The sequence below is a fragment of the Lissotriton vulgaris genome, chromosome 3_1 (assembly GCF_964263255.1).
Source record: "Lissotriton vulgaris chromosome 3_1, aLisVul1.2, whole genome shotgun sequence".
NCBI classification, from domain to species: Eukaryota; Metazoa; Chordata; class Amphibia; order Caudata; family Salamandridae; genus Lissotriton; species Lissotriton vulgaris.
The window spans coordinates 476789775-476812128 of NC_141689.1; the positions used below are offsets into that span (position 1 = coordinate 476789775).

General features: G+C 46.5%; 1 protein-coding gene across 1 annotated transcript in view; it reads right to left on the minus strand.

The window, feature by feature from the left end:
- Window positions 1–22354, minus strand: part of LOC147726646 (interleukin-31 receptor subunit alpha-like) — a 672471-nt gene that overhangs the window by 111827 nt on the left and 538290 nt on the right. Inside the window, exon 14 of the mRNA XM_086960699.1 lies at window positions 21407–21553. Coding sequence (XP_086816825.1) covers window positions 21407–21553 — 147 coding nt within the window. The remainder of the gene's footprint in view (window positions 1–21406; window positions 21554–22354) is intronic.

Sequence of the window (22354 nt, forward strand, 5' to 3'; positions counted from 1 at the left end):
AGCTGGTTTTAGGTGTGTTTAATTTCACACTTCTGATTCCATTTTTATTTTTTCTTCTTCAGTCATACTGCATTTATGACATAGTAGTGACATCAAAAATATTGCTGTACACAAATATCACAGCAAAATTATTGTGGTACTAAATATTGAGATTATATAGGTAAATATATTTTTTAAAGTATTTAAGATTATAAAAGCTTTTAAGCAAACAATTAACTTATATTTATATCTGTTAAGAAATGTAAAAATAAAGGTAAACATTTTTTTAAAAACGGTATTACTTCAAAATTAACTTAAGGATATCAATGTATAATTAAAATATATTTAGGCGCTAGAGGGCGCACACGCTAATGGCCGCACTTCTGTGAGGCTCTGGCGGCCTGGCCAGCACTATCCTTAAAATATCCTTCGATTCTGCGGGTGAACGTCCAGAAATCATAACGCTGGTGGACGTCCCTGTTTTGCAGCGTCTGCCCGAGTTTGGTGAAATTCCGACGCCTGGAGCCTGACTTATACGGCTCGGAACTTTGACCGGAGAGGGAGCCTGCGGACACCTGCTCATCTGCCCCGGACACTGAGCCACGCGAGGCCGCGGCTCTCCACGAGGCGACTGGGCCCCGGAGTCGTGATACTCGTGCTGCGAGGGGAGAGACCTGCCGGAGCTCGGTCTGAGGGGTGCGCGATAGCCCGGAGGCGTGCCGAGGAGCACCGGGGGTGAGTCTCCCCCCCCCCCCAGACCTGCTGCAGCGTGAGGGGAGACTGTGCACTGCCCCGGGGGTCCGCTGAGGGGGCAGATCGGACTTGGCAACGCTGGGCTTGTCCCGGCGGGAGGAGTGACCGTGTCCCTGGCCCCGACTTGCGCAACATCGCGGAGGTTCCGATATCGGCTCCCGACCCTGCTGCATCTGGGCACTTTTACACACGGAGCGACAGGGGACCGCTGGGGGTCACTTTTACCGGCAGTACGGCGAACTCCTGTCTTGAAAAAGTGGCGCGCCCCGTCACCCCCCCACTGGCATCACTTGGCTCCTGATCTGATCAGAGGATCCCAGTTTTTTAAAAAGAGGAAAAAGTCAAGCTTAAAATGTAGCTTTGTACCCACTGACAAATAACCACAAACCTGCACCTTCACCCTACACTCAATATTCCCCAGCAGGGATACCCTACATTTGAGTCAACCTACAATGATCATGAGAACTGTCGCAATATATTCACACTGAAGGAATCACAGGATAACATGCAAAGTTGTTCTTTAGGTTAGAGAAAGAACCAGCAACTGTATTGTCTGAAAGTTCTATAAAATTCCGATGCGTCTGAAATGACAAAAAGTGCAACTCTACATACACATGCTTTCCTGATTCGAAGTGAACTTGTTACAGGCTTATCATGCACAAATGAGAAGCAGCCTACCACAACCGCCCTCCACTGCGGACATTATTGACCAGCCCTATTGCTGTAGTGAGGGCTCGAGGAGGCGGGGGGGCCACTGGAACACTGTTGGCTTGGTCCCTCGGCGAGGTATAACCGCCTCGGAAGAGACTGCCACGCGAGGGGTTTTTTTTGGCGAACAGTCCTCTCTGTGGGAAGTGTGCGCAAATATTCCTTTCACTCTCAGGACCCAGTGGGTGCACACTTACAAGGCGCAATGGGCAAGAACGATAATAAACAGCCCAAGCTATCTTTTGAACCGGCGACGGCCAGAAAACCACCGCGCAGCACGGCGGGAACCGGTGGTGCCCCAGGACCATCAGGCACTGAACCCCCCACTGCGCCCCTGGCCCCGGAATTGCGAATGATGATGGAGGAGATGCGGCAGGGCTTCGCCACGATAGTGGACAAGGTTGACCGTCTATCATCCAGGATGGATGGTGTTGCGCAGAAACTTGAGGTCCACGAGGAGCGCTTGACAGAAGCAGAGAGACGCATCTCTACTTCGGAAGACGCGACAACTGCCCACGATGCGCGCCTATCTCGAATGGACAATATACTGAGAGTGATAGCTGCGAAGAATGAGGAGTTGGAGGCAAGAAGCAGACGCAACAACATCCGCGTCACGGGTGTTCCGGAGTCCACCAACACGGGCCTCATGGAAGACTATGTAGAGCGCATTCTCATCACTGCCGTGGGCAAGGAGGCCTTCTCCAGTCAATTCATTGTCGAGAGAGCGCACCGCTCCCTGGGTCCAGTTCCCAAGCCGGGGGCGCAGCCACGGCCCATCATCGCCCGGCTGCTTAACTATCGCGACCGGGACACGGCACTACGCGCGGCTCGCACGAACAGAAACCTGGCTTGTGATGGAGTACAATTCTCCTTATACCCGGACTTCACGCCCATGGTGCAGGACCAGCGGAGGAAATTCCTGGATGTGAAGAGGAAACTAAGGGATATGCAGGTGGATTACGCGCTTCTGTACCCGGCCCGCCTTAGGGTGACCCATCAGGGCAAACAACATTTTTTTACGAACCCACAACAAGCTGAGGAATACGTTAAGAGGCTCCACACTGCTAGGAGAGACGGGCGAAACGAGGAGGAAGATGAGGCGGGTGGGAGTCCTGTCGAGCACGAGGAGTCCTGATGACAGTTTGGCTTGCTCTTGGTCGCTGACTTCTTGTGCTGTTACTGAGGCTGGACTTGGATAATTGTGGCCTGCAACCGGCGGGGTTGCCATGACCGGCCGGGGATGGCGTGGATTGTGGATATGTTGCATTGCGGATTTACTGTGGAGCGATGATTGGCTTGGTGTGCTCTGCCCCACTGCAGGGATTGCTATTGGTTTTGGGCAGGCAGACGGCGGAGCAGGAACCTGGACGAGCGACGGCTGCTGCATGGCTGGCTCACCTGAACTATATGGTTACATCTCCGGATTGGAGGGCGGTGATGAGAGACGCAGGTTTATTGTGAGGGCTCTAACCCGCAGGGATGATACATGCCAGGCGCCACCCCACTTTCTCTGTCTTTCCCGTATGATGCATGCGGGTCGAGAGGGGAGTGTTGGGGTGTTTTTGTGCGTACCTCTGATGTTCCCAAGAGGGAATTCCCCACATGGTTTTTCTGTTGTTCTTGAGTGCAGGGATTGGGGTGGGGGGGGGGATCATGGTACTGGCAAGTTTGGTTGCTTCAGTGGGTGGGGGGAGGGAATGGAAAGCCTGGGTTGGGTAGTTTTGTATGGAGACAGGGAGAATGTTCGTTTGTTGGGATACTTGTTGTTGGAAGTGATGAGGTTGCTGCGTATGGCGTTGTTGGCAAGTGTACGGATACTGGAGGGCGTGTGAGTGAATGCGTGGTTGTTCGGTTGGAGAGAATGCACTGGACAGTGGAGAGATTGACAATTGGTACGTTTCAACTGAGTGCTGGAACATCAGCTGTTGGCTTCATTCAGGGATATGTTGACGCACATAGGTGATGATGCTTTGGCTACGGTCGCCATAATGTCCTGGAATGTCCGTGGACTCAATGACCCCCGGAAATGCAGAAATGTACTTGCGTACCTAGATCGGCACCATGTGCAGATAGCGATGCTCCAGGAAACCCACCTTAGCCCGGGTAGTGTCCCCAAGTTTGCGAGCAGATGGGCGTGTGTGAGAGAATTTTCCTCCTACTCCACGTACTCTAGGGGGACTGTTATTTTGATCAATAAGAGGCTGCCATTCCAGAAGTTGGGTGTGCGGGTAGACAAGGAGGGGAGGTATGTCATCCTTTGGGGAAGGCTGGGAACTGATGTGGTCATGCTTGTGAATTGTTACGCACCTAATGTCGACACTCCTGGGTTTTTCTTGTCATTGTGGGGCCACATGTTGGAGACCGAAGTCACGCACATCATCTGGGGGGGGGGACTTCAACTTATCATTACATACTATGGTAGACAGATCGGACGGTAGTGGACAGTACAACACAAAGGCCAGGGACGCTCTTCAGGGAATACTAACAGAGGCAGGATTTGTGGACAGTTGGAGGCACTCACACCCAGCAGCTAGGGAAGGTACCCACTACACAGCACATGCGCGTTCATGGGCAAGGATCGACTACTGCTTTGTCTCCCGGGGCCTAGCTGGAGGGATCGCTCAGGTGAAACATCTGCCCCGTACCTACTCGGACCATTGCTCTGTATTGGCTGTCCTGGACTTGCCGGGACATACTAGGGTAAGACCGCCATGGCGGCTCTTCCCCTCGGCCTTGCTGGACCCTGTCTTTAAACGTGAACTCGGGGAAGAGATCGAAGCCTTCTTTCCTAGGAACAAGGGGTCTGTCGATAGGGTCGAGACCATTTGGGAAGCCTTCAAAGTCACTGTAAGGGGAATCACGATCTCGAAAAGCTGCGGAATACTGAGAGGCATAGTGCGTACATTAACTACACTCGAAGCAGAGCTTAAGGCGCTTGAGGCGGAGATGGTCGGAAATCCCAGCCCTGACCTAGCGGTACAATTTAGAGCCAAACTGACGACCTATGAGGAGGAGGCAGCCAGGGAGGTGAACTTCCGGGGTAAATACTGGACGGCTAGGCGATATTGCGAAGGGGACTGACCAGGAAAGGTGCTGGCGGCACTCACGAGGCACCAGCGCTTTGCCACCCATATACTGGAAATCTCTGATAGGGATGGAAGGATACACCAGGATTCTAAGGGAATTCAAGACACCTTCCTACAACACTACAAAAGCCTATACTCCACACAGCAGGAAGGCGAGGTAGAGTTTGGTAACTTCCTGGAGGACATAGCGCTTTGCTGGCTAAGCGATGGCGACAGGGCGTTCTTGGGGTGTCCCTTCGAGCTTGACGAGATTAGGGAAGCGATCATGTCCCTCAGTAATGGCAAAGCGGCAGGGTTGGACGGCCTACCGGCCGAATTCTATAAATGTTACATCGACATTATGGCGCCGGTACTGAAAGAGGTCTTCGAGGACTCGCTAGAAGTAGGGATACTGCCTGGTTCCATGAGGGAGGTGGCGATCACCTCGCTGTTAAAGCCGGGAAAAGATCCAACGGACACTGATGCCTATAGACCCCTATCGTTGCTGAATTGTGACGCGAAGATTCTTGCGAAAGTGCTAGCAACTAGACTGTCCCTACTCATGACTACTCTTGTGCTGCCGGATCAATCTGGCTTTGTCCCAGGGAGAGCCACGTCTCATAATCTGCGCACGCTGTTCTCCCTCATTCCTACCATTTCACCCGAATTGCCGGTTGCTGCCGTGTTTCTGGACGCCACCAAGGCGTTCGATTCAGTGGAATGGGGCTATCTACTGGCTATCTTGGGCAGAATGGGGTTCCCCCGAATATTTATCGCCTGGGTGACGTTGCTGTACACTGCTCCGGTCGCTAGGGTCGTCGTTAATGGGGTGCTGTCGACACAGATGCCGATCACAAGAGGGACTAGACAGGGGTGTCCCCTATCACCACTACTATTCGCCCTGGCAATAGAACCGTTGGCCTGCAGGATTCGACAGTTACACAAGGCCAGTGCCTTTAACTGTCACCAGCGGCAGATTGGTATTTCCCTCTATGCAGATGACGTCACTCTATATGTGCGACATCCACAAGAAAACCTCAACCCGCTTCTGAGGGAATTTGTAGCGTTTGGCGGCATATCCGGGGTGCATATTAATTGGAAAAAGTCGCAATTCTTCCCCCTCACTGCCTCGGTCACCCGATTCCCGCTGGATTACCCCTTGGAATGGTGTAGCTCGGACTTGAAATATCGGGGCATTGAAATATCGCTCACTAGGGAGGACACTATCCAGTTAAACTACGGTGTGGCCATCTCGCGACTGACAGACAATGTGTCCCGTTGGCTGGCCCTCCCGCTTTCGATGGCAGGCAGAGCCTCCCTGATCAAGATGTAGAAAAATAGACATATTGATGTACATAAGCAACGTTCATTTCCCTTTTCCCACTCCTCTTCCTGCGCATATCCTAAATACCGTAAAGCATTTAACTACATCCTACTGCCGGCAAAGGCCTGTACCTGTGTATACATGACAGCCATTTTAGGCACCCTGGCCCTTTTGCCCGCCTAAGATTAGAATCACTGGCTCCCCTTCCGCGTGTATTCAAACCCTCCCTTCTCCTCACATGAACAAGTCATACAGCTTGTCACTTATGCATTACGTGCACGGCAGCCATCTTAGATATCATGGCCTCCCTGCCCACGATCGATCACCAGCGCGCCCCTGTGACCCAGCAAGCATCCTCCGCGCACCCTGGCTCCCCCTCCCTCCTCTTTATGAGCATAACCCTTCTGCATGACCCTGTCCTTGGGAAGTCACGCCAGCGCCTGACCAACACCTCCTTTCCTCCCATGAATGCCCCTCTGTTGATAAACCTCCCCTCTGCGCTGGATTGTTCATGCGGCATGAATACCACTCCATTTATGACCCCTCACCCCGTGTCCGACTGACCACACATGTCCGAGGCCATCGCCTGAGCCAGGAGATACCATTTACTGCCCTTATTGTATGAAGTCACTCCTCTTCAAAAGGATCCTCTATTGGTCTTAGCCACCCCCACCCCTTGGGCTATGATCAGGCGTACACATCCTGCAAAACACTCAGTTGCGTGATTGACCTCCCCTCTTATCAGCAGGTCAAGGGCCCCCATTGTGAATGTATATGGGTAGGATCACCACGAGGATTATGGGGATGTCTTTCCTTTTGCGTCACACCGTTCTGATTGTGTTATCATGTGTTCTGTAGAGTATAAAAAGCCAGAGTCTCAGCTCACTTGTTAGAGCACCTCCCGAAAGACACTGTGTTTCGTGTCCGAAATGACTGGCTCTCCTCATGAGTAATAAACTCTGCTCTTGATTCCTGCTTCCAGCGCCCGTCTCTTTATTTTGGTAATTACTCAACATGGGAACCAAGGCGGTTTGCGCCAGCAGCCTGGGCATCGATGGGAAGATGGTTTGCAATTTTTCACAATTGGCGTCCCAACGCGGGGCCCATCAGTGACATAGGGTTCGGTAAGAGAGATCCAGACGACGAAGTGAACGTCTAAATGATCGGGGCATGCCTGCCTTGAGAGGGCCCTCGCCCGGCGGCCGATCGATAGAACTTCACCAATTCTGAACGGACCTCTCTTCAAGTGACCTATTGTCCTGACTGGAATCCCACAGGAATGCTACATGGAGTAAGAGAACGATCGGGCGCTGGAGGAGGAAGTCGAAGAACTATCCGTATGGTCCGGTCCGGGTAAGATTAAGTAGGGTGTTTTTACGCCTGATTGGTAGGGTGGCTCTGTCCACCTGATTGATTGATTGTTTGTATTGAAAACCGGTATTTGTATACTGGCATTGTTGGTATTGGTTCATTTAGCTCTGAGGGCTACTTGACATATTGGTTCTCTTTTGAGAACGAGACATTCTCTGTTTGCAAACAGCGGCGAATAGGAACGTCGTCCCTCTTTGCAGATAGAGAAGGGTAGGTAATGTAGACTTTTGTCCCCGGTATTAAGCCGTCATGCCTACCTTTCTCCCCACTGGATTGTTTGAAGTCGATTAATAATCGATTGTTGTTCTTTTGAGATCTTCCCTGTCTACAAACTGAGACGAGTAGAAATATTCTGTCTTCCTTTTTGGATAGCGAAGGGCAGGTAATGCAGACTTTTGTCCCCGTTGTAATCCGTCATGCCTGTTTTTCTCCCCACTGATTGATTGAAAACCTGGACATTGTTGTTCCAGGCATTGTTTCGTTTGAGGTATTTTCCGCCTGCAAACAACGTGGAATAGAGATATTCTATCTAGTCTTTGCAAGCAGAAAAGGGTAGGTTATGCCCCTTTGTGAATTCGTCAGTCCTACCCACTCCCCACTGGTTGGTTATTGTGGGGTAGCTCGCATGGTCCGCCCAGGAGACTACTCTTATGGAGGACATATGCTCTCTACTCATGGGCCATTTAGTAGAAATAGACCGACTGGTCCGTCCAGGAGGCTACCCTGGTAAATGGAAGTACATCGCTCGGTCCGTCCAGGATGATACCCTAATGAAGGAATATATGTTCCCCTTTTGATCGATAATCTCGTTCCACCCCGGACCATTTATTGGAGGGGACTCGTCTGGTCCGTCCAGATGTACCACCCCCCCCCCAGTGAAAAGGACACATAAAAATATGAAGTGATCACCGTTCCCTACTAACAGAAAGCTTTAGCTCGAAACACGCTAAGGAAGAGAAAGAAAAATAAAAAGGAAATCAGGCTAAGTCAGTAACCCCCTGATGAGCTTTTGACTTCACTAAAAATAAGAAACATTAGAGATAGTTCGTAACAAGAAATATAAAATGGCGAAAAGTTTGACAGCAAAAATAGCCACGAGGCAGCCAGGCTTCACTGCCTGTTCCTGCTCCCAACATGCCTGCCTCATTGCCCGCCACGCCCAAATAACGGTCACATGAAATAGAAACAATCAAATAGATACCTACCCCCATTCCGGAAAACTCCCGAAGTGCAACAGGTCCGCAGTTACGCCCATCCGGAAGGCGAGGCCTCGAGGTACGAGGGTCCCGCCTGACCACGATTGGGAGGAGATGATGTTGGGCAGGCGGGCCAAAGAATGGCAGAGTCCTCTCCTTCTCTCCTCTTCCGCTGCCCTGCAGGCCACGGGGGGGGGGCTGTCTTGCCTCAGCCACCGACCACCCCCCCCCCTTCTGTCTCTCGCCTGGTCGGACCCACGAAGAAGGCAGAAGCCGAAGGCGAGAACGGCGGCGAATCAAGTAATCCCGCCACATTTCGAATTCGCCGCATGCCATCGCCTGTTTTTCAAAGGCCGAAGCCAAGGCGAAAACGGCAGCAAATCAAGTAGTCCTGCCACATGCCAAATTCACCGCATGCCGCCGCCTGCATAGGCACAGGTAGTCCTGCCACATGTCAAGGAAAAGGGGGAGGGGGGGGGCTGTCTTGCCTCAGCCGCCGACCACCCCCCCCCATCATCAATGGCTGGCATGGCCGATATCGAAGACGACGGAGCCGGGGAACGGCGCGGGGTCGCTGGAAGGGGGAGGCGGCGCGAACGACCCTCCCCCACCTCCCTCCAGGTGGAGGCTTCCAGCGACACCCCAATACTCTTACTTAAAGAGGGTCAACATCATAAAGCGGTCTTCTGCCCAGGACGGGCACTCGCTCCATATCGCCTCTCCTCGACCTTGAAGATTCTATAAGAGCCGGGGGGCCCCCGACCCCCTGCATGGGTGCCCCCGCCCCCTTCACCGGGAACCACGACATCGGTGCAACTCCTGCCGGCGCCAGCCTTGGATTAGAACTGGCTAAAATGCAGCCACGGCACAGACTTGTTCAGTTCCGGAGGAACACCAGGATGACCCGGTAGGAAAATTGTTGCCGCCCTTCCCACTCTTTGACTCATGGTCCATATTGTTAGACTGTTAACCTTATAGCACGAAACTTTTTGAATTCCTAACGGAAGGCTCTGGGCCAACCATGCAAGACTAAGAGACATCCTGACTGTGCTGGAACTCGCCTGACCCCACCCAAAATGGCGCCGACACAAAATGAGAATTCTTTTGAATGAACTTTATTGTACCATGACCTTGCAACTTTTTAACCCCGAGATATATATATATAACGTTTTTGATAATGAAAGTAGAAATGAAGGATATTGAGCATGTGCTTGGACAATGAATTGACTTAGGGTGGGTACTGAGTATGAGTTGGAAAATGAATTGGTGTAATTTAGATAAAGAATGAGTGTTGGATAATGAATTATGAATTGATTAATAATGAATTTTTGACATGCATCATGTCTGCTCTGTAAGGTAATTTCAATACGATCTTATTTGCACTGCTGCACTTTATGAAATGAACTGCTACCAATTCCGTTTATTAAAAGTATTCTGAAGGAGAAAGCATGGTCGTTGCAGTTGCATTAATAAGTTTTGTAAAGCCTTACTACTGCGAGCGAAGATTAAGTATGATGATGGATGTAGATCAAAAGGGATCAGATATTTGGCAGCTACCTTATGTGCCACAAGCAGCCGGAAAAGTGTTTTCAGATACCCTTAAAAATGACACCACAGAAAATGCCTTCTGACCGTCACCCTTGCACCCGATAAAGACGGTTACGACCGGGTGGCTCATGTAGATACTCAGATCGTCAATGATTATCTATATGACACCACTGGTCCCTCTGGGCTGAAATGCCGAGGGGGCAAGGGAATGCGGTACGAGGAGATAGGGCGAGTATATGGTAGGTAAAGCATTTTCCGAACTACTGCATGATGATGTGCTTTGAATGCTGCCCCCCCCTACCCCTTCTTTTCCTCCCTTCTGCAGGTCACGTCAGAATGTCGACTGGAGTATGGAAGAGCGACGGTCGGACCACCGACGAAACAGGGAAAAGGGGAAAACTGTGTTTAGTCGTTATAACAGATAAACTTTTTAAAGACGTAGGCTTAACGTGACTGTTCCTCTTTAGGACATAGCGACTGAAAGGATGGACTGACATAGAAACTGGACAAGTACTGAATGACGAAAAATTGACTAGAAATGACGTGCTAAATAATGTAACTGGACGTTTGACTAGGTAGGGAAAGGACAAAGAAAAATTATACAGGTAAGGGTTGCCACGGCACCACCCGTCTAGGAAGTTAGAAATATTGCTGATGTTCAAAATGCACTACCCCCTTTCTCACACTCTTATAGATATAGCCAAGCTGTCCGACTGTTTTCCCGATCAATACTAGCCGTTGCCTCAGCCTGAAGAACTTCCCACCAAAGGAGGGGACAGAAAAATGGCTTAAGATCCAACCATGGGTAACTAGCACGACCAGGTTAATCACTGATCGACCAGCCGAGGTGTGAGTATTGGTAATTGGGAACGCTCGCAGGCGTGACAAGCGAGAAAGGGAAAGGGGGGAAGGGTGGAAAGAGCAAGCACATAGATAAAACAGGATAGTAAAGATACGTAGGATATACGGATAAAAACAGATGTTGTAGGCTAACAATTATTTCCTGTCTTGTCGTGAATGTCTTATATATGTGTAATACATGTGCCGTCCTCCCTGTCTGAGTTTGTGTATAATGTACGGATTTATGTCTTCCCTCTGTCTGTATCTGCATGTTTGTGAGCGCACTAAATGACCTATTTTTGTACACGTCTCTCTCTCTCTCTCTCTCTCTCTCTCTCTCTCTCTCCCTACATGTCATACGTGTACCGAATGGCTCGTTTAGATTGCGGACGACTCTCACTCTCTATGAGAGTCTGCCTATTCTCTCTTTCATTTGTAAAATTGTGCCCCACAGGCACCAGTCCGATTTGATACATATTGAACGCGAAGGTGTTCAGCGAAATTGGCCGAAACTAAAATAATTGTATCTCGCCATATTACTGCCTCTCCTTTCTGCAAAAAATGAATGAACTTGAATTGGCTGAGAAGGAAAGGACAGGTAAGACGACTAAAGTCCCCCAAATCTGGCCATTTATAGGGGGAACTGTATGTCAATGGCACGTTATGTCTGTTCTTCAGAGGCGAACGCCAACGACCAGATTGAACTCCCAGCGCCCGGATTGCCCCACCCCCTTTTTGTTTGTTTTCGCACCCAAGCGCAAGTGCCCGAAGCATCCCCGCCCCATTTTTCGGTAAACCCCAATTGCTGTCCCGAATATAAACTTGATACACATGAGTAGTTGTTGACCCTCGAGAAGACCCTGTTTTGCCTGACTCCCGATAATAGCACCCCCCGCCCTGTTCAAAAAGGATAGCCAGTCCTGATGGGAAATGTTCTGTAAAATGCTGAATATGATGTAATGCACAGTTGATGGGAACCTCACTTGATTTATAAATAAGACTATGAATAGACCTGCCATGAACACAGTAGGAATACTGACACATGCACTGCTTGGTAATGGACCTCTGACTGTGACCAATGAGCGTATCTCCCAAATGCGTAGAATTGAGGGAGGAATTCACATGCATAGATATCTTCTTTTGCCATTTCACTGAAACATTGTCTTGTACCTATTCAAAGATTCACGATCACCGAAGGAGATGGGTCAGAAGTGACGTACAGCCTGGCTGCGGATCTTGGGACTCGTGTGACCTCGACCAAAGGTGGAGCCGCAGAGCAACAGGATACGGGACGAGACCGCAATTTCAACGTGGGAAACGAAAAACGGTGGGCCACCTTGAAGCCCTCCGTCTGCCGAACCCACGCGTGCCTGGAGTCTCCGTCCCCCTTCTTTGGGCCCGATTGACGGGCCTGCCTGCTTGTTATCCTTTTGCTCCCTTGGTCCCTTTTGCGTGTCCCAGGAACTCTGACCCAGCTCCACCCTCTCCCCTATCGACTATTTGAACCACACTCACCCTCTTCTCCACGTAACTTTTTGCCAAAGGAACGAACTGCATTCCACTGGGAATAGGGTGCTGCCGTAGAACTGTGGGCGCTGAGCATAAGGCGCCGCCAACCGGATTGTTTAGGGAACAGGACTGTGGTCTAACAGCAGAAGACTGACCGCACCCTGCAACGCGAGAAGATAGAACAGAGCTGGACCCATAGCTCCACCGCCGGTGCTCAACAGCGCCAACGAAAGTACTTGGACTAGAGCCTACCAGTGATGGCTCACTGACAGAAAGACACTGGGACGAAGAAATATTGTATTTAAGCTGAATTCCGCTCTCATCAACCTGGTCAAAACTGTTCATTGGTTACATTTTTAGTCAGAGACATTTATGCTATGTAGTGCTTTGAAATGATAGGAACTCGACAAATGCAATCTCCTATGTGCCGTATTCTGCCAAACACATCAACTGTCCACGATTATATACCATATGCTAATATTGACAATGCTAATTCTGCGACCATCCCTGTTTATATGTACCATCATCGATCACGAAAATGAACTTTTGCTATGTAAAAAGGGGCGACTGTAGAAAAATAGACATATTGATGTACATAAGCAACGTTCATTTCCCTTTTCCCACTCCTCTTCCTGCGCATATCCTAAATACCGTAAAGCATTTAACTACATCCTACTGCCGGCAAAGGCCTGTACCTGTGTATACATGACAGCCATTTTAGGCACCCTGGCCCTTTTGCCCGCCTAAGATTAGAATCACTGGCTCCCCTTCCGCGTGTATTCAAACCCTCCCTTCTCCTCACATGAACAAGTCATACAGCTTGTCACTTATGCATTACGTGCACGGCAGCCATCTTAGATATCATGGCCTCCCTGCCCACGATCGATCACCAGCGCGCCCCTGTGACCCAGCAAGCATCCTCCGCGCACCCTGGCTCCCCCTCCCTCCTCTTTATGAGCATAACCCTTCTGCATGACCCTGTCCTTGGGAAGTCACGCCAGCGCCTGACCAACACCTCCTTTCCTCCCATGAATGCCCCTCTGTTGATAAACCTCCCCTCTGCGCTGGATTGTTCATGCGGCATGAATACCACTCCATTTATGACCCCTCACCCCGTGTCCGACTGACCACACATGTCCGAGGCCATCGCCTGAGCCAGGAGATACCATTTACTGCCCTTATTGTATGAAGTCACTCCTCTTCAAAAGGATCCTCTATTGGTCTTAGCCACCCCCACCCCTTGGGCTATGATCAGGCGTACACATCCTGCAAAACACTCAGTTGCGTGATTGACCTCCCCTCTTATCAGCAGGTCAAGGGCCCCCATTGTGAATGTATATGGGTAGGATCACCACGAGGATTATGGGGATGTCTTTCCTTTTGCGTCACACCGTTCTGATTGTGTTATCATGTGTTCTGTAGAGTATAAAAAGCCAGAGTCTCAGCTCACTTGTTAGAGCACCTCCCGAAAGACACTGTGTTTCGTGTCCGAAATGACTGGCTCTCCTCATGAGTAATAAACTCTGCTCTTGATTCCTGCTTCCAGCGCCCGTCTCTTTATTTTGGTAATTACTCAACATGGGAACCAAGGCGGTTTGCGCCAGCAGCCTGGGCATCGATGGGAAGATGGTTTGCAATTTTTCACAAAGATGGTCGTCCTCCCACGCTTCTTATACTTATTTCAAAACATACCCTATCACCCTGGCACCTATTTTTTCAAACGACCTCGCTCTGAGTTGCTTCGCCTTTTCTGGGGAGGTAAACAACCGCGCCTTAGCTGGGCGGTATTGACACAGCCGTATGATAGGGGGGGATTTGATGTGCCCGATTTGGAAGTATACTATCTCAGTGCACAGGCGCAGCATGCTTATCACTGGGTTAGTCCCGCCCCCTTTATGCCACAGGTTGCTGCGGAGGATTGGATAGTGCACCCACTCCCGCTCAAGGGCATGCTGATGGGAGTGATTGGGGATGTTGAGACGCCTGCTACCACTGTAACCTGTACGATCGATGCCTGGCGGAGAGTAGCTAAACTGCTGGACGCTCCCATGTTATACTCACCGGCACTGCCTCTTGCGTACCACCCGAAACTGTCACTTTTACTGGAAAAGGGATTCCGGTCCATGTGCAACCGCATACACCTTAATACGTGGGGCGACTTATTCCGGGATGGACTGTTCCGTACCAAAGATCAGATGTTCCAGACTTCTCCCCCGACACCTATGGAGGTGTTCTACTACATTCGACTCCGGCAGGGTATGCGAGACATTCTCCCTGACTTCCCGGAGGAACCAGGGACGGCGCTGCCATTGCATGTCATGCTAGTATCGGATGGCAAGCACTTGGTGTCTAAACTCTATGCCGCCATTCGTGAGCAGCGACCGATTGTCCTGTCTAAAGCGCGTGCTGACTGGGAGTCGGAACTACCTATTGCGCTCACGGACGAACAGTGGAGGTATTGCTGCTCGGTCACGGCTAGAATATCCTCCAGCTGTCGATTGAAAATCATTCATTACAAGTTTGTGCAAAGATACTATTATACGCCAGTCAGAAAGTTGAGGTTTCGCCTCTCGGAGGATGATAGGTGCGCTAGATGCCGAGCGGAAGGCGCAGGCTTCCTACATCTCGCCTGGGAATGTGGAGCGATACAAAATTACTGGGAACAGGTACATGCTGCCCTCCAGATAATGATTGCTGGCCCTCTCCCTCTGGATCCGATAGTGATGCTACTAGGATATACCAGAAATGTGCCCAAGTCAGATCGTAAATTTGTTGACACTGCGTTACTCCTTGCCAAGCGGAGGATTGCTTGTAGGTGGGGAAGGGGGAGGGCGCCGAAGTTTAAGGAATGGTTGGACGACCTCCAATACTGTCAGGAACAACATGGCGTTTATGCGGAACTGCTACCCGCCCGCTGTGCTCCGAGTGACTTCTGGTCCCCCTTACAGGTGTACTGGCTCTCTCAGGCGACGCAAAGTGACTCCTCGGGAGAGGACGAGCCGGTTCCGGGCCCATGAGCGAATCAGTGCTTCACACTGCACTCACCTTGCCACATCCCACATTATAGGTAGTAATTGGATCCACCTAACTCGGGAGGGGATAACATGCCTGATGATGGACTGTTGAGGGAGAGACTGGGATAATTGAGATCCATGAGATACGACTTTAGGGATAGATTTTATTAACCCTCCCACCGTTACGGCGCTATGGGCTGTTGGGGATGTATACACAATGAATACTGCACTAGCGTGAAGCTGTAGGCGACGCCTGAGTGGGAGAATACGGCACACCACATTCAGTTGAATCTCGACTAGATCACCCTTGCACATAACTCAAGCTGAGGTGCTGGGCGGAGCGGCACACCCTAGCTGCGCAAGAGATGCGCCACTACGCAAGGTAAAGCACTTAGTGGACTGTTAGGGACAGAGACGATTTAGGATCGGGGTGGACCGCGCTAACGCGCCTACTTACCTGATATTCCACCTGCATACGGAGGGAGGGGGCCCCCTTCTCCCTATGACCCCCCCAGTTGGATAGAATGGAAGGTCCATAGACGCATGCCCTCCCACTGTGGGACACTGAGGGATTTATTTGCACTGTACTAGCCACTGCTCATGTGATGTTTCCATTGTTCTTTCTTTCTTTTTTCTCTCTACCGAATGTACCGTACAAATTGCCTTATTGAACTGCAGATGCTGTAACTGTCATGACTCTGTGTTGAACGAAACTAATAAAGGTTTTAAAAAAAAAATAATTAAAATATATTTAAATAAAATTATGTTTTGAAAAAATTAATACAAATACTAATAATAACTAAACAATTTAAAAAACAATAAATATATGTAATGTACATTTATAATAAAAATTGAAATAAATTACAATGATATAATGTAAGTATTGTGTAATCAAAATTATATTCAAACACATATTAAAATGAATACTAATCACAAAAAATCCTAAATAAACTACAAATATTAAATTAAAATAGAAATATATTGTAAAATAAAATCACAAAAAATCTAAACACAGCCAAACAAAAAAAAGTTAAACTAATAAACTATAACAAACAATACAAATAGATATCTAAATAAACAAAAAGGAAAATATATTTTACACTCTACATCCACTTTATTTGAATCAATTCGAAAGTCTTTATTCGATGCATAATCATAAAAGACATTAACATTTAAAACATTAATGTCCTAACATTCCATCCTCATTAAATAGTAAAATTACACTAGAAATAAGTCCATAATTGCTCCATCAATAAATACAAATATACAATAAATTAGTGTAAAACACATTTAAAAACACAATAAAATATAAAAAATCTCAAGCTATGGTACAATAAACCAGAATTTAAGTAAAAGCGGATTAAACATATTCTCATTATGGTAGACCTATCGTATCCATTGACATTATTGATTGCTCATCCCACATACCATGTAGAAATTTGGCATCGCGGTTATGCTTAAATAATTTATATGTTTTTAAAATCCTTTATTCACAAATATTTAAACACCATTAAAATAATAATAAAACCAAACACAAAAAGTCAAAGACATTTTAATTTAGATGAATAACACTCCCACTATAAATTCAAAAACAGTAAGAAAAGTTCTGCACCTTAAAAGGTTATAATTTTCCATTCCCTCTTCACCCTAAGCTACAGCAGAGAAAGTGTTGTACTTTGGAGGGTTATATTTACTATTGCCAGCTACCTAAGCCACAGTAGGGAAAGCATTAGACTTCGGGGGGCAGTCAGATTTAATACTGCCACTCCAGTCTAAGCAACACTGTCACTGTTGCACCCTTGTGTCCGAACAGCAATATGCGCCTAATTAAGAGTATGGAGGTGTACAGGACCCCAGTACTTGTGGTGGCGATCCGAGCACCGCCACACTGCAGGTGTGCCCACAGTATTCTGAGTGTGGCAGTCGGGCTGACACAAGACTGCTGGCTCCGCTGGGATCAAGGTTCCCGCTGGGCCGGGGGTCTGTAATCAGCATGAATATGCATGGCGGCACTGCTGCCCGGCACCGCCAAGTGTATTCTGAGTTTCCTTTTTACTGGCCTTTTCATAGTGGTGAGCCTGCTATGAAAAGGGTGGCGGAGAGGCAAGGCCCTCTGCCGAATCTGAGGCTGGAGGTGCATGAGGGGGGGCTCATCTTGTGCCCCCCCTGTAATTGCACCCGTGTTCATGCACAGTGTGGCATGCATGCCATACCGAGCAGGAACATGCTGCAGGCACTGTCACGTGGTGGGCTGCATGTTTGGCTCTCCTATGAGCTTAACAGCCCACCGCCGTGACACCGCCTCAGCACTCGGAATCCGTCAGGCACTCATACTACAGCCTTGGCGGTCCTCCATAGGACGGCGTGGTGGCGACACCGCTGGAGGACTGCCAAACTCGTAATCAGGTCCTATGTCTCTCTGATGAGCTCTAGTAAGAGCAAAACATATGTTAATGACTGCTTTTATTCCTTTCCCATTAGTTTGGATGGTAATGGTATTGATATGTTGTAGAGTGTTTGTCACACCACAGGAAATGGAAGAAGGAGATCCTTCTGCTTTACCCTTGACTTCTCACTTGCCTGGAAGGTTACACAGGACCTGCAGAATGCATCTGACTGCATCCTCATCCGAGGCACATAAAAGTGGTTAAACAGTCAGTCAAAGGTTTGCCCTGCCCCAGATGCTCTTTCAGGAGGATATCATAAATCAACTTTAATAGGAATGCTGGGTAGCAATGTGGGACAACCAACACATGGGTTGCTTCCTGCTCAGTGAACTTAGGCTTGCTATACACCAGACAGTTCTGTCAGTAAATGAGGTGATCACAATAGGTGTTGTCCGCTACCTGGGCCTTCAAAACTACAGCACTCCCAATGTGCATTGCCGAGCTCTGCCTGGGATGGCTTTCCTTCAGTTAACCACCAAGCTAAATCAGGTACATTTCCCAGGGTGGCAATGCCTTCCCTCTAGGTTCCGGGCCATTACCCTCAGGCTCTGCCTCCTCCTGGACCCTGCCTGTCCTTGAAAGGCATATGGATCACTCTTTCAGCTTCCAGATACCACTTACTCCCCTGATGGACTGCCATGTATGTGTGGTCAGACACACCCACACAGGCAATCCCAACATCTCCAGGTGCTCTTTCTAGACAGTGTGCTCTGGGTCATTCTTTAACAAACAGTCAACAGGCATGGCAAGACACGCAGCTAACTTAAGGTACCTGAGCCCACCCCAGTTTAAAGGGAACTAGAGCCACTAGATAGCGGCTCATCTGGTTTTCTGCTGTCACAACCTAATGGACCTCATTCGGGACTATCTTCTTTGAATACACTAGATGATACCTAACAGTAGTGCAGAGGTTACCCTATTGCCCCTGGGGGACAAGGAGAAGGTGTCTAAGTCTCACATGCTTGACAATATTGAAAATTATAGCCAGTGGGCCACCATTAATTGGCACACTGCGAAGGCTCTGAAAGATGCAAAAGCAAGTATGACTACTGTTAGGTTTAATTAAATACACAAAAGGTGATGAGAGGAATACTTACAATTTGTCTAACTACTAGAAATTGCTTGGGGTAACATTTAAAACCCTTATTCTTTATCCCACCATGCTACCTCAGTTTGGACCCAGCCACATGCAAATCAGTGTTGACCCTGATCCAATAGGAACAGCCCAGTGCAGGTCGTCCCTGAACTGGAACAGAAGCAACCCCAGACTTGTTTCATCCTGATGCTGGACCCATGCTCACTGTGCCACTGGAACCAAGCTACACCCGACTGACAAGCCCCAATCAGTGTGAAACCTGTCTTGGATTTATTTACCAATAGTTTCCATTTAAAAAAAAACAAAAACATTAAACAATCATTCTCCAATGTACCCCAGATTAAAAAAATATCTAAATATACAAATATCAAACATTAAAATGTTAAACAATCACACAAGAAACATTAATTATTATACAGTAAAAACAAAATGCTCACTAAAACTCAATACACAATAGTATCCATAAATAGTGTGTAACATAATAATTTACAAAAATACAGAATAATACATTTTATCAAGTAAAATATTCAAATACATACATAAAAACGGTACAATATAAACAAAGCACAATCAATACATTAATTATTATAAATTTGAAAATATTTTAACTTAACACTGCCCACCCAATCAACTCCAAAACGTGAAATTAAAATGTAATAAATAACGTAATTAACAAGTAAACAAGTCCAAACAATTAAATAAAAAGTTCAATTAACATTAATACATGATTTAGAAAAGCATCACCCACACAAACCTACAGTAAATCCAACAACCTGAAGAAAATACAAAATATTATATTATTTAAAAACATTAAAAATATATTTAGTATTAATATACATTATCAAATAAAACATAAAACAACATAATATTGAATGATATAGTAACCTATATTTTAAACTTAAATATTATTGGAAAAAAGTTTAAAATAAGATGCATGTACCTTTGATTTTTGTCTATAATATATTGTGTATTCGCAAGATATTGACTACAATATTGTAGTCAACCATAATTTTGAGTCCACTTTGAACATTTACCTTTGATTTTTGTCTATAATATAATGTGTAGTCACACGATATTGACCACAATAGTGTAGTCAACCATAATTTTAAGTCGACTTTGAACATTGTCTCACTAGTAAACACTACAGTAAGTGTTTCCACTCTGGTTTCTTGCCTTCTTCCAAACTCTCAAACATATGTGCCCTTAAATTTACTCCAGAGCAGAAATAAACCCAAAACCCCAATATAAGCCAAACCACATAACTGCTTACAAAGAAGATGGTAGGCTTAACTTATTTCACTTCAAAAATTATCAATTGCCATTTTTTGCTAGATAAATTAGTTGGAGGTTTCAGACAAATAAACCCTTGCTTCCAAACTTTGAAAAAGATTGCAAAACAATACAATGGGTAAACTGAAATCTTGCATGTATACACCATCTCAAAGACACTTTGGCATCGGATGAGCTTCTTTCATTTAGAATCAAGTGACCACATTCATCTGCTGACTAAAAATATGCATTTATACTGGAAAGCTTTCATGAGCCAAATAAAAGTATGTTTTTGTAAATTGCAGATGGCTCAGAGAGTGGATTTAATATACGCACTGCTCCAGATTTTTGTAGCAAAATTTTGAGAAAGCATAAAAGAGTCATGCAGAGGTTAATAATTGTTTTGGTAATGTGACATTAAATTAAAAATCTCCAAGGAATAGGAATGAAATGGAAATCGACAAATACAGTCTTTACATTTGCCAATTTATGGAAAGCAGGACTGGTCCCAATCATCTTAGGCTTTTGAGAGCTCCAGGTAGTCAGGTTTAGGCAACAAAAATAAATCTTAAACAGCTAATATGCAAACAAACGACTTGAATTGATTTCCATTGAATTACTCACACTCAGACTGCATCTTCGCTGCAGAACAGAACTGGAAAGTGGAACCAAAATACTTGGAGAATATGCCATAAAAATGGCTATTCTTATATGCTTTTCAATAAGGTGTTATGAAATTAGATCATAGAATATATGGCAATGGAAACCCTCGAATTATTAAACGGGTGCCTCGCACAGAATACCCTGAAACATGTGGAGAAATCCACATCTCATGTGAAAAGAGAATACAATTAGAAAATGCATCATAATCTGGTCTCAGGGGCTAATTTCAAATTGGCCTGTAATACCGTTAGGGCCAGTAACAGCAGTAGAGTTCCCTTTAAGAACACTGTAGGGAAATGAGGAATAACCATGGAGAAAGTGGAGGTCCTCATCAGACTATTCTATTGCACACTTGTACTAAGACTGTTACTCCTGAACTTTTTATTCTTTCTCTATTCTTTGTTTCCTGTACGTTTCTGTTTTATACTGGCTGATACATGTTTCAGATTTTCCAAGTGCAAGCTTAAAATTTCCATAAACAAGGTTTAAATAAAATATATTAGAATGAGGGGTTTAATTCAATGAGAAACATGTGTGCCCTCCCCTTCAATCCTCCCCTGTGCATGGGTTCATCATTACTACAGGAGTGAAAAGAAAAACTTAATCAGAATTCAAAATTATTACCATCTATCCCTGTGTGAAATAAATGTTCAGGACTTCTTGATCCTTCTCCTGTATTTGTGATTCCCGCAATTTGGACGTTATACACAGCATTATTTGAAAGTCCTGTTAGTAAACAGCTATTGGCAGATGAAGAGTTCACATATATTGCTGCAATAAAAACAAATAAACAGGATGAAAATTTAAGTTCAGCAGATGAGAACGGTTGCTCACAATTTTAAATATAGCATTTGAAATAGTCAATACTCATTTTTAAGTTTACAGAACTCACAAATGCAGTCCTTATTACTATCTAATATTTTTATCTCTGCCATGTAATATATAAGGTGTGGGCCAAAATTGAGACTAATGAAAATCACACATATGAAATATGTCTAAATTCAGATTATCAATATCATAAACAATCAATTTTTGCCTACCAGACAACCACTTACTTACATGGTTTGATCGGAAACTGGATTTGTTAGTAACAACGCACCTAATTGTTCACATAATTTTAAACGTGTGCACCTTTGCGGTAGGAGGTTCAAGTGCTATAAAGATCCAAAATATTGTTTACTTTTCTGTACTTCTGTTTAACCTTTAACCATCAATTTTGGATCTTTGTTTTTTTTAACCAAAATCCCCTGCCTTTTGTTTACATTGAAAACCTTTGTCATCAACTTTGTTAGGCTTTTTCCTTGATCCTTCAGTTCCATATAATAGCCTGGTATACGTATACAGCATATGCCAATTTGCAATTCCCAAAAATCATTTGTAAACCTATGCATAGTAGTGTTGGACTGACAATGGATCTAGCCGACTCCTTCTAGCATTATGCAAGTTAGTTATCATTTGCGGCACCATTTTGTATTCAGTTGCCATGTTGTGCCATGATTGATATAATATGCTCCTGCCTCATAATGTTTGACTCAGCAGAAAAGCAGATTTGATTGTTTCCTTTAGTGCTAT